We start from the raw sequence: 13,310 nt of genomic DNA, 5'->3' as shown, positions 1-13,310 counted from the left end.
TTACTACAAATTAAACATTTTACAATGTAATTTTTGTCCTGTGATGGCAAAGCTGAATTTTTAGCATCATTAAGCCAGTCTTAAATGTCACATGGTGATTATGAATGTCTTTAGTGCTACAAAATATATTAGGAAGACTAAAAGGAGTTATATACTTTACCACAAAAATTCATAAGTACCTTATAAACAGTGTGGAGGAGCAACTGTAATGCCATACAAATGAGATCTCTGATCAGGCAAGTGCTCATCTGTTGACTGGTTATCTCGATTGAGAGCAATGACACCATCCCTGAAACACCACACAAGAAAATAGAACATGAGATTAGTCATTTTTTTAATTAACAATTTAATTGATAAAGGCATAGTCATATGTAACTTTAATTGAACCTTACAACAAATATAAGTAAGCATTCTGTTTTTAATTGATTTTAAATTACAAACAATAAATTATTAATGTATAAATATACATTATCTACTCCACTTTTCTGTTTTAATGCAAATCATGTTGCTGATTTTGTTTAGTGTGACACACAAAGTGAAGTGTAATACAGGAACACTCATAAACGGAATATCTGATGGTCATATGGTCTTGTTCATGCATGTGCATATGCTGCTTTACCTCCTCCAGTCTGTGTAATAGTAGTGATTGGTGAAAGCAACCATGCTGAAGGGGTAGTTCAGGTTACTTTGGACCACACGTCTCCCTGTCCCATTAGGTGATATACACTCTAGTCGCTTGGTTCCTGTCCAACACAGGAAAAAAAAAAAAAAAAAGAGGTTATTAATGTACTTTTACAGTGCTGGTCTGTTATTTTAGTATCATCTGATTCAGATATACAACATCAGAATAAACTGCAGAGTGCATGAAACACACCACCCTGCCAGTCAAAAGTTTTGGAACAGTAAGTTTTTTGTTTTTTAAAGAAGTGTCTTCTGCTCGCCAAGCCTGCATTTATTTGATTTGATTATTTATTCCTGTGATTTCAAAGCTGAATTTTTAGCATCATTACTCCAGTCACATGATCCTTCAGAAATCACTCTAATATTCTGATTTGCTGCTCAGAAACATTTTTTATTTATTATATTATTATTATTATTTATTATTATTATTATTTCACAATTTTACTGTTTTTGCTGTACTTCCAGTCAAATAAATGCAGGCTTGGTGATCAGAAGAGACTTCTTTAAAAAACATTAAAAACTTTTGACTGGTAGTTTGTCTAAGTTTATGGCCTACATTGTAAAAGGGCTTCAAAAACTGGTAGTTTATAGTTTGGGTTTTGAGTGTAACACATACCTGCATCAGCCCAGCAGACCTGGCGCGTGGTGGAGTCGTAGGTCAAAGCATTGGGTAGTCCAACGCCGTCCTGTACCAGGACTCTTCGGTTATGTCCGTCCACAGATGCGCTCTCGATTTTAGGAGCTTCTCGGTTCCAGTCAGTCCAGTAAAGCATTCTGTCATAAGATAGTTTTTATAATAATGATCATTTATTGCATTTACAGTAAAAACAAAAATACGGTAAAAACAGTAATATTGTTATTCAACCCGTTCTCACCATTTTGCATATAAATAGCACGACTTTGCAATAGCGTGTCATACATAAGCCAAAATCAAATTTTGCGAGCATATGATACGCCAATCCTTCCCATCATCTTATATATGATGCATTACACTTAGAAATACTTAGGTTTTTGTTTCATGGGTGGAAAGATGGCACACAGTTTGATTTCATCCGAGTGTTGAAATTCATGTTTTCCTAAATCTAGAAACATACAAAACCACTCTGCTCTATTTAGCATTGATTTAAACAAGATGTTTTAAAGCAAGGCCTATGAGAGAAACTCAGTCCCTCAGGAAATGGTAAATATAATTAGCCTACACTACAACTAAGCTGAATCACTTGCTTGACAAAAAAAGATTTATAACCGTAAACTGTTACGTGCATCTCTCCCTGAGGATTTCGAAGCACGAAATCACAATTTCAGGCTATTTGAGGTAAAAGATATTTATAAGACCAACTCATTTGTGCAGGAAATCAGCTGACAATGCAGTTTTACACAACTGCTTGTATAATTACATATTTATTTTTAACTAATGCATCAGACTTCAACCCAGATGGCCCATTAATCAGTACCATGCATGCATACATTTATGCGTGACGGCAAAAACAAACTAGCACATAGCGCAAATCACAGCAGCAACAAACACAAATGCACATTAGCAGCTATTCTCATGGCCCATGAGGTTCGTGTTATATCCCCTGTCCTCCACCCAAGTTCAGTTGCTCCAGATGTTGCAGATGGCTGAGTTTGTGGAGTTGCTGGCCCACACGTTGACTGCCCTCCCTGGAGACCTGAGAACCAGGCCAGACACTGAAGCAACACTAACATCTGGGCCAATTTGTAGCCTTGCCCTATTATTTTCTCTGCCTCCCATACACGTCCTAACCTTCCCGCTCTCTCGCTTCTCCGTAGCAGATAACATATTTTAGGTTTTGAAGCATTCTTGTAAAGGAAACATTGGAAGCTGGTGGTGGAGGGGAAATGAGGGTTCATTAAAGCAGCCAATTACAGGATCAATTAAGCAGGGATGCCCCTTTTAATGGTTTTAATAGTGAGTGATCTAATATGCTCAAAATAAAATACAGAAAATGTGTAAAAGTTACAAAAATCTAGTTCGTAAAAATCACCACTAGTAATATGATTTATTGGGTTAGCACTTTTGACCAATAGGTGACCAGTATGTCAAAGCTTTGCAGAGGAAAAGCCTCAGAGTCATTCTGGCATCACGGCACAAATTTGTTGCAGTGCTATACAAAAACAGTTTCGTCTATTGACACAAAATCTAAAACTTTGTGTCAGCATAATCTGAAGCTGATCTGACTCTATTTTGGTGAAAATCGGACCAACGGTCATGGTGGAGTTTGAAAAAGTAGGTTTTCAACATAAATCATCATGCCCCTAAAAATGCATTGCATGATGAATTGGTGGCATGATGCATTAGGCTTAAGCAAGAAACATATGACATTATGCTCTAGAGCTTCTGTTAAAAAAAAAGCCTTACTTTATTTCAGGTACTGGTTTTGGTACTGACATGGGTGGCAAGATGGCTCATATTTTGATTTCTTTAAGTAATCTGAAGCACATACCCAGTAGGGGAGTCCACGATGATGGCTCTGGGATTTACTAAGTCTGACTCAAACAGTACACGTCTGTCACTTCCATCAAGGTTCGCGGTTTCGATCTTGTCTGATGTGCTGTCCACCCAAAACAGCTTCCTACGGGCAACATCTATAGCGAGGCCTTCTGGACTCGTCAGAGCTGAAAAACACATTTTTTTAAATGCATCATAATTAATCTTGCTGTTAAACTGGAAAAAATTGCCAGCATTAACACGCTCATTTTGACAGCACATATATTAATACGATTTTTTTTTTTTTGTAAAATAAACATACCTGTGTTGATAATGATCTCAGGTTCTGACCCTGGCTCCAGACTAGCTCGATTGATTGTGCGTCCAGCCAGATCCGTCCAATAAACTTTTCTTTCTCTGCAGTCGTAATCAATGCCAACCACAATAGAGCCCTGAAAGTGTAAACAGAAAAGAATTAGTATGCTTTTCTCAAAGCTGCAGACTGGAGTATTTCAATCGTGTGCAATAGTGTTTCTCACATGTAGAGCAAGCAGCACTGAAGATCTCTGCTTGTCCATCTGTGTGCCATTGAGAGGTAAAACTCCAATCTGCTGGCCCTGGGCGTAGAGCAGGGATGTGCCTGTTGGAGGCGGGGTCACATCTGGGCGTGGCTGAGGGTGCATGGTGGGAGGGGCCACAGTAGGTATACCTAAAAGGTAACAGGTCAATTTAGCTTGGAAATCATTTTCAGTGTTTTTTTCATGAGGAAACTGTGGGTTTCACAGCAAGCGACACTCACAGGCAGGTTTCACAGCATCGTGTGAGCGGGTTCCTGGTACTTCCCGCCCGTTTTGGTCCACACACCAGCAGTAGCTGCTGTCTCCGTAGCACTGAACTGGGTTGAATTCCCCGGCAGAGTCACACTGAGGTAGATAATGGTGGGAATCCGGCTGGCCTCCATATTGCTGCAACAGACTGGCTCTCCAGCGCTCACAGACAGTCTCTGGACGCTGGACTGGAGGCACTGGGTGTCACAGGGGAAACATTTTACTGCACAATATGGCAATATTTATCCAGAACCAATAAGAGATTAATCAAGTGAACAATGAAAATTGCAAATGATATAAGATTTTCAAATAATGTAAAAATTTGTATAATTAAAAGTAATCCTAAAAATAATATTTTAATGATAGTTGTTAATGTTTATTATGTTATTATTTATAATATATATATATATATATATATAATATATATATATATATATACACACACACAAAATGTAAAGCTGAACCTCTAATATCCACAAAATACGCGTGTTTCCTTCTTTTTCAGTGTCAATTTTGGCTACAAAAAGGAGATGAAATAGGAGGCATTTCTAACTATGGTGAGAAGAGGAAGCATTCATTGGTGTAGCTCTGCTACAAATTAGTGTGATTACTTACACATGATGTAAAACTACTTAGCAAATTAGAAAGCCTATAACTGACAAACAACCGCATGGTGACCATTTCAAACATTTTACAGACTCGATGCCCATGTGAAAATTGGTGCCACAATGGTATTCTATTATGGTATTCTGGTCTAAATCCCATCCAAAATCCCACTCCGCACTCCCATAGCTGGATATATTTGATTAGCTGCGGTTGCAGGACTGAAAAAATTTATCCAACTGGAAATACTACACATGCAGCTCTCTTACCAGGCTCGTCACAGTTTATTGTTGGGGCTCCAGGTGGAGTTCGGGTTCCCGCTCTCTCCTGTCCTCTACTGTCCACACACCAGCAGTGACCTGTGGAGCCGTGACACTGCTGTGACCTGTATTGACCCTCCTCATCACACTCAGGGATGAAGGCTCCTATTACAGGAACATCACCATCTCTGCTCCGAAGGCTGTCTCTATGCTGCTCACACTGGGATTTGGGACGCACTGGACGCACTTGGGATACAAAAAAGATTTTTTATTCTCACATCACACCCCTCAGTTCTGACAACCTCCCATAAAATTCATTGTTTTAAATGAAAAGTGTTGTTATTTGTAACTAAAATGGAAACTTGTGGAAAAAATGTAACCATTATAAACTTGATAACTGAAATAAAAATGAATTAAAGCTACATTACTAAAATGACTAAAAAATTACTAAAACTTATAATTAAAATGAACTGAAAATAAAAAAATAAAATATTAACAAGTACTATCATATACTGTATGTTAATAATAATATACAAGTACATAAATAATGTTAAAATAACACTGGTGAAGTAGAATCAAGAATTTGAGAATATATTTCAACAAAGAACACTTTTTACCTATCTATAGAAGATACCATGACAAAAATTTGAACTACTATATAAAATAGGACAGATGATCTATTGAGAGACTAGAGCTATTTCTTACCAGGCTCGTCACAGTTTTTAGATGGGGCTCCAGGTGGAGTTCGGGTTCCCGCTCTCTCCTGTCCTCTACTGTCCACACACCAGCAGTGACCTGTGGAGCCGTGACACTGCTGTGACCTGTACTGACCCTCCTCATCACACTGAGGGATGTAGGCTCCTATCACAGGAACGTCACCATTTCTGCTGAGAAGACTGTCTCTGTGCTGCTCACACTGGGTCTTGGGGCGCACTAGAGGCACATGAGACACATAAGGTATTGTTTTTCCTCTATTACACCCTCCAGTACAAAAACCTTAGCCATAAAGTTACTGTAGTAAAGTTAATGTTGCAGATGGTTCTGATGAAATTCAATATATCAAATTAAAGATCAGAAATGTTTCTTTGGCCACTAACAGAAATCAAGTAAGTACTAAAATTGCTAAAACTTAAATAAATATAAATGAATAAATAAAAATGTATATATATATATATATATATATATATATATATATATATATATATTAATAACATAATACAAATTACAAATACACATAATAAAATGACTAAAACGCACACCCAAATAATTAAAATGAAAACCAAAATATTACAATAAAAGATATGTCAAAATTTTAATAAATACCAAAACAGTATATAAATTATAAAATAAGTTAAAATAACAGCATCTAAAATTTGGAGTTCTGTAGATATTCCAACAAATAGAGCAACTGCTACCTCTTGATAACAGATCCCAATTAATTACTTTTAAAAATGAAATATTTTATAAAATAGGACAGATGACCTATTAAGAGAGGCCTATTTCATACCAGGCTCGTCACAGTTTATTGTTGGGGCTCCAGGTGGAGTTCGGGTTCCCGCTCTCTCCTGTCCTCTACTGTCCACACACCAGCAGTGACCTGTGGAGCCGTGACACTGCTGTGACCTGTACTGACCCTCCTCATCACACTGAGGGATGAAGGCTCCTATCACAGGAACACCACCATTTCCGCTTCTAAGACTGTCTCTGTGCTGCTCACAGGGGGTTTTGGGACGCACTGAATGCAGATAAGATACACAAGGGGTTTGTTATTCTCCCATCACACCACTCAGTACAAGACTCTCAGCCATAAAGTTACTTAGTTTTTGATAAAAATTAATGTTGCAGGTGGTTCTGACGACATTTTCAAACTCAAATAAAACAAAATATCAAATGAAAAATGTAAACTTAATCTTTAAAAATTTATATCAGAAATGTTGCCTCGGCCAATAACAAAAATCAAATAAGTCTGAGTTCTAAAATTGCTAAAACTAAAAAAAAAATAAAAAAAAATAGATATATTAAAAACATAATAAAAATCACAAATACACATAATAAAATGACTAAAACGCACACCAAAATAATTAAAATGAAAACAGAAATATTAAAATAAAAGATATGTCAACATTTTTAGAAATACCAAAACAGTATATAAATTATATTAAAATAACAGCATCTAAAATTTAAAAAAGCATCTTAATTTTCTAGATTTGTAGATATTCCAACAAAAAGAGCAACTGCTATCTTTCTATAACAGATCCCATGACAATGAATTACTTTTTTTTTTTAAATGTAATATTTTATAAATCAGGACAGATGACCTATTGAGGGAGGCCTGTTTCCTACCAGGTTCATCGCAGTTTTTAGATGGGGTTCCAGGTGGAGTTCGGGTTCCTGCTCTCTCCTGTCCTCTACTGTCCACACACCAGCAGTGACCTGTGGAGCCGTGGCACTGCTGTGACCTGTACTGACCCTCCTCATCACATTGAGGGATGAAGGCGCCTATCACAGGAACACCACCATTTCCGCTCCTAAGACTGTCTCTGTGCTGCTCACAGGGGGTTTTGGGACGCACTGAATGCAGATAAGATACACAAGGGGTTTGTTATTCTCCCATCACACCACTCAGTACAAGGAACTCAGCCATAAAGTTATAGTTTTTGATAAAAATTAATGTTGCAGGTGGTTCTGACGACATTTTCAAACTTAAATAAAACAAAACATCAAATGAAAAATGTAAACTTAAAAAGCTTTAAAAATTTATATCAGAAATGTTGCCTTGGCCAATAACAGAAATCAAATAAGTCTGAGTTCTAAAATTGCTAAAACGTAAAAATAAATAAATAGGTATATTAAAAACATTATAAAAATCACAAATACACATAATAAAATGACTAAAACGCACACCAAAATAATTAAAATGAAAACAGAAATATTAAAATAAAAGATATGTCAACATTTTTAGAAATACCAAAACAGTATATAAATTATTTTAAAATAACAGCATCTAAAATTTAAAAAAGCATCTTAATTTTCTAGATTTGTAGATATTGTACAAAAAGAGCAACTGCTATCTTTCTATAACAGATCCCATGACAATGAATTACTTTTTTTTTTTTAAATGTAATATTTTATAAATCAGGACAGATGACCTATTGAGGGAGGCCTATTTCTTACCAGGTTCATCACAGTTTATTGTTGGGGCTCCAGGTGGAGTTCGGGTTCCTGCTCTCTCCTGTCCTCTACTGTCCACACACCAGCAGTGACCTGTGGAGCCGTGGCACTGCTGTGACCTGTACTGACCCTCATCATCACATTGAGGGATGAAGGCTCCTATTACAGGAACATCACCATCTCTGCTCCGAAGACTGTCTCTGTGCTGCTCACACTGAGTCTTGGGGCGCACTAGAGGCAATTGGGATACAAAAGAGGTTTGTTATTCTTCTGTAACTCCCCTCAGTTTAAGAATCTCAGCTGTAAAGTTACTGCAATAAAGTTACAGAGTTTAAACTACAAAGTTTATGTTGCAGGTGGTTCTTCTGACGACATTCAACCTCCCCTAACTAAAATAAAACTAAATATCAAATGAAAAATGTAGCCTAAAATTTAGAAAACAAAAAAAATGTAAACTTAAAACTCTTAGAAAACGAATATCAGAAATGTTGCGTTGGCCACTAACACTAACAGAAATAAAATAAGTGAGTTGAAGTACTAAAATTGCTAAAACTTAAACATTTAAACTGATATATTTTAAAAAGTTATAACAGAAACTATAAAAAATAACAGCTATGTCAAAACTGTAATAAATACTATAACAATATATACATTATATTAAAATAACAGAATTTGGAGATATTTCAACCAAAAACAGCCACTGATATCTCTCTGTAACTCTATAAGATGCCATGCTAATTAATTGTTTAAAAAATATAAATATTATATTAAATATAACAGATGACCTATTGAGGGAGGCCTGTTTCCTACCAGGTTCATCACAGTTTATTGATGGGGCTCCAGGTGGAGTTCGGGTTCCCGCTCTCTCCTGTCCTCTACTGTCCACACACCAGCAGTGACCTGTGGAGCCGTGACACTGCTGCGACCTGTACTGACCCTCCTCATCACACTGAGGGATGTAGGCTCCTATCACAGGAACGTCACCATTTCTGCTCCTAAGGCTGTCTCTGTGCTGCTCACACTGGGTCTTGGGACGCACTAGAGGCACATGAGATACACAAGAGGTTTTTTATTGTCCCATCACTGACACTAGGCCATAAAGTTACAGAGTTTAAGACATAAATTAATGTTGTTGGTGTTTCTGACAACATTCAAGCTCCCCTAACAAAAATAAAACAAAATATCAAATGAAAAATGTAAACTAAAATTTAGAAATCAATGAAAAATGTAATCCAAAAACTCTTTTAAAATAGAATCTATACATCTATAGCCTCGTTCAGACTGTCAGCCCAAATCCGATTTGTATGCAAATCCGATTGAAATCCGATCATATTTAGGTAGTCTGAACAGCAACGAACTACATGAAATCTGATTTGGTCAAATCCGTTTCGAGCTTCATTCGTATGTGGTTTGGAATCCTATTCAAATCGGATTTCTGCTTTTTCACGTTTTCATGCCACATAAAACGTAAACACGTCAGACGTTTTTGTGGAAAACATAACAAAAGTCTTTGCAGAAACAAGCTTGTGTTGTTGCGAACTGCAAATCAAGCGGGAAAAGACAATATACAGCTAGTATACGCACCTCTTTGAGTTTTGATACCAGCAGAGACGGCAGCACAGAATAAAGTCGCACATTCCAGCTTCCTGCGTTTCTGCCGCTGCTTTAGAAGACGAAATATAATCCAGCGCGACGGCAACGTTGTCATATCGCAAGACAGCATCTATATTGCAAACTGTAATGCTGTTATTGTTTTTAGCGTTGGCATAATAACGCAACGGCATTGCCATAGAAACCAACGCACATTCCGTAAAACGAAAGAACGCTTATGGACACACAAATCGGATTTGAACAGTTGCGATATGACTGTGTGGACAGTCAGTTATTCAAATCTGATTCCATCCAGATCTAGACAAAATCGGATTTGGGCTGACAGTCTGAACGAGGCTTATATAACTGCTATCTCTGTCTAACAGATCCCATGACAATGAATCAATAAAAAATGAAATATTTTATAAAACAGCACAGATGACCTATTAAAGGGATAGTTCACCCAAAAATGAAAATTTGATGTTTATCTGCTTACCCCCAATGCATCCAAGATGTAGGTTACTTTGTTTCCTCAGAAAAACACAAACGAAGATTTTTAACGAAAACCGGTGCAGTCTGCCAGCCTTATCATGGACATGGATGGGCACCAGACCTTTAAAAGTAAACAAAAACATGCACAGACAAATCCAAATTACACCCTGCGGCTCGTGATGATACATTGATGTCCTAAGACACGAAACTGAACAGTATTTATATCATTTTTTACCTTTGATACACAGCCACGTCCATCTGTCATGTGCACGAGTTTGGCATCAGTCACGTCAAATGAGCACGCGCTTCTGGCGTAAAATACGCAAACGCCGGAAGCGATCTGTCGCGTGTATACGACACTCATTGTTTACACAGTGCACAGAGATTGTGGGTATAGCGGCTATTCAAAATGGTAATTACTTGCGCGTATCCTGATTGTTTAAACCGATTTAAAGCTAAAAGATTACGTTAGTTTGCGCAAACTCATCCGGGACTTTTCACTGATTTCCCCTTATGGCATTTGCGTATTCTACGCTAGAGCGCTTGCTAATGTGACGTGACTGATGCACATGACAGATGGACGTGGCTGTGTATCAAAGGTAAAAAATGATATAAATACTGTTCAGTTTCTCACAAAAACCGATCGCTTCGTGTCTTAAGACATCAATGTATCGGCACGAGCCGCGGGGTGTAATTTGGATTTGTCTGTGCATGTTTTTGTTTACTTTTAAAGGTCTGGTGCCCATCCAGGTCAATGATAAGGCTGGCAGACTGCACCGGTTTTCGTTAAAAATCTTCGTTTGTGTTTTTCTGAGGAAACAAAGTAACCTACATCTTGGATGCATTGGGGGTAAGCAGATAAACATCAAATTTTCATTTTTGGGTGAACTATCCCTTTAAGAGAGGCCTATTTCTTACCTGGCTCATCGCAGTTTTTAGATGGGGTTCCAGGTGGAGTTCGGGTTCCCGCTCTCTCCTGTCCTCTACTGTCCACACACCAGCAGTGACCTGTGGAGCCGTGACACTGCTGCGACCTGTACTGACCCTCCTCATCACACTGAGGGATGTAGGCTCCTAGCACAGGAACGTCATCATTTCTGCTCCGAAGACTGTCTCTGTGCTGCTCACACTGGGTCTTGGGACGCTCTAGAGGCACATGAGATACACAAGAGGTTTTTTATTGTCCCATCACTGACACTAGGCCATAAAGTTACAGAGTTTAAGACATAAATTAATGATTTTGGTGTTTCTGACAACATTCAATCTCCCCTAAAAAAAAATAAAACAAAATATCAAATGAAAAATGTCAACTAAAATTTAAAAATCAATGAAAAATGTAATCCGAAAACTCTTTTAAAATATAATCTATATATCTATATACTGTATCTCTTTAACTGCTATCTCTGTCTAACAGATCCCATTAAAAATGAATCAATAAAAAATGAAATATTTTATAAAACAGCACAGATGACCTATTAAGAGAGGCCTATTTCTTACCAGGTTCATCACAGTTTATTGTTGGGGCTCCAGGTGGAGTTCGGGTTCCCGCTCTCTCCTGTCCTCTACTGTCCACACACCAGCAGTGACCTGTGGAGCCGTGACACTGCTGCGACCTGTACTGACCCTCCTCATCACATTGAGGGATGAAGGCTCCTATCACAGGAACGTCATCATTTCTGCTCCTAAGACTGTCTCTGTGCTGCTCACACTGGGTCTTGGGGCGCACTAGAGGCACATGAGACACATAAGGTATTGTTTTTCCTCTATTACACCCTTCAGTACAAAAACCTTAGCCATAAAGTTACAGAGTTTTTGATAATGTTGCTGGTGGCTCTGATGACATTCAGCCTCCCCTAACTAAAATACAACAAAATATCAAATGAAAAATATAAACCTAAAAATCTTTCAAAATAAAATTCTTAAATGTTTTCTTGTCCAGTTACAGACATAAAATAAGTTTGAGCTGAAGTACTAAAATTGCTAGATAAATTAAAATAGATATATTAAAAAATTATAAAATTGACAAAGACACATAAGAAAATTACTAAAACTTCTATTAAAATAATTCAAATGAAAACAGAGAATATAAAATATACAAATAAAAGCTATGTTAAAATTTGAATAAATACTATAACATACCAGGTTCGTCACAGTTTATTGTTGGGGTTCCAGGTGGAGTTCGGGTTCCTGCTCTCTCCTGTCCTCTACTGTCCACACACCAGCAGTGACCTGTGGAGCCGTGACACTGCTGCGACCTGTACTGACCCTCATCATCACATTGAGGGATGTAGGCTCCTATCACAGGAACGTCACCATTTCTGCTCCTAAGGCTGTCTCTGTGCTGCTCACACTGGGTCTTGGGACGCACTAGAGGCACATGAGATACACAAGAGGTTTTTTATTGTCCCATCACTGACACTAGGCCATAAAGTTACAGAGTTTAAGACATAAATTAATGTTGTTGGTGTTTCTGACAACATTCAATCTCCCCTAACAAAAATAAAACAAAATATCAATATCAAAAATGTAAACTAAAATTTAGAAATCAATGAAAAATGTAATCCTGAAACTCTTTTAAAATATAATCTATATATCTATATACTGTATCTCTATAACTGCTATCTCTGTCTAACAGATCCCATGACAATGAATCAATAAAAAATGAAATATTTTATAAAACAGCACAGATGACCTATTAAGAGAGGCCTATTTCTTACCAGGTTCGTCACAGTTTATTGTTGGGGCTCCAGGTGGAGTTCGGGTTCCCGCTCTCTCCTGTCCTCTACTGTCCACACACCAGCAGTGACCTGTGGAGCCGTGACACTGCTGTGACCTGTACTGACCCTCATCATCACACTCAGGGATGAAGGCTCCTATTACAGGAACGTCACCATTTCCGCTTCTAAGGCTGTCTCTGTGCTGCTCACACTGGGTCTTAGGACGCACTAGAGGCACACAAGATACACAAGGGATTAGGGCTCAACAATAAGGACTACCTGTTTTGCATTTCTGAGCAACATGCAACACTTTAGTTTCCTACTGAATGAATCAGCTTTTTTAATGAATTTGTTTACTCACTTAGTTTAATCATTTTCCCCATGTCATTCCAAACCCGTAAAAGCTTTGTTTGTCTTCAGAACACAATTTAAGATATTTTGGATGAAAACCAAAAGGCTTGTCACTGTCCCATTGCCTGCCAGGTAAAAATGTATGAAAGGCATCACCAAAACCAGT

General features: G+C 37.7%; 1 protein-coding gene across 1 annotated transcript in view; it reads right to left on the bottom strand.

Annotated features, from left to right (window-relative positions):
• Positions 1-13,310, bottom strand: part of nid2a (nidogen 2a (osteonidogen)) — a 50,885-nt gene that overhangs the window by 2,612 nt on the left and 34,963 nt on the right. The window contains exons 13-28 of the mRNA XM_073827190.1: positions 12,794-13,021; positions 12,216-12,443; positions 11,574-11,801; positions 10,995-11,222; positions 8,805-9,032; positions 7,998-8,225; positions 6,331-6,558; positions 5,529-5,756; positions 4,833-5,069; positions 3,933-4,157; positions 3,673-3,842; positions 3,456-3,585; positions 3,150-3,321; positions 1,298-1,455; positions 620-743; positions 180-289 (exon numbers count right to left, since the gene is read on the bottom strand). Of these exons, the coding sequence (XP_073683291.1) occupies positions 181-289; positions 620-743; positions 1,298-1,455; positions 3,150-3,321; positions 3,456-3,585; positions 3,673-3,842; positions 3,933-4,157; positions 4,833-5,069; positions 5,529-5,756; positions 6,331-6,558; positions 7,998-8,225; positions 8,805-9,032; positions 10,995-11,222; positions 11,574-11,801; positions 12,216-12,443; positions 12,794-13,021 (3,149 nt within the window). The 3' untranslated portion in view covers position 180. The remainder of the gene's footprint in view (positions 1-179; positions 290-619; positions 744-1,297; positions 1,456-3,149; positions 3,322-3,455; positions 3,586-3,672; positions 3,843-3,932; positions 4,158-4,832; positions 5,070-5,528; positions 5,757-6,330; positions 6,559-7,997; positions 8,226-8,804; positions 9,033-10,994; positions 11,223-11,573; positions 11,802-12,215; positions 12,444-12,793; positions 13,022-13,310) is intronic.

This window comes from Garra rufa, chromosome 21 (assembly GCF_049309525.1).
Source record: "Garra rufa chromosome 21, GarRuf1.0, whole genome shotgun sequence".
In the NCBI taxonomy this organism is placed as follows: Eukaryota; Metazoa; Chordata; class Actinopteri; order Cypriniformes; family Cyprinidae; genus Garra; species Garra rufa.
Note: the sequence above shows the minus strand (reverse complement) of the source record. Positions and strands in the feature narration are given on the sequence as shown.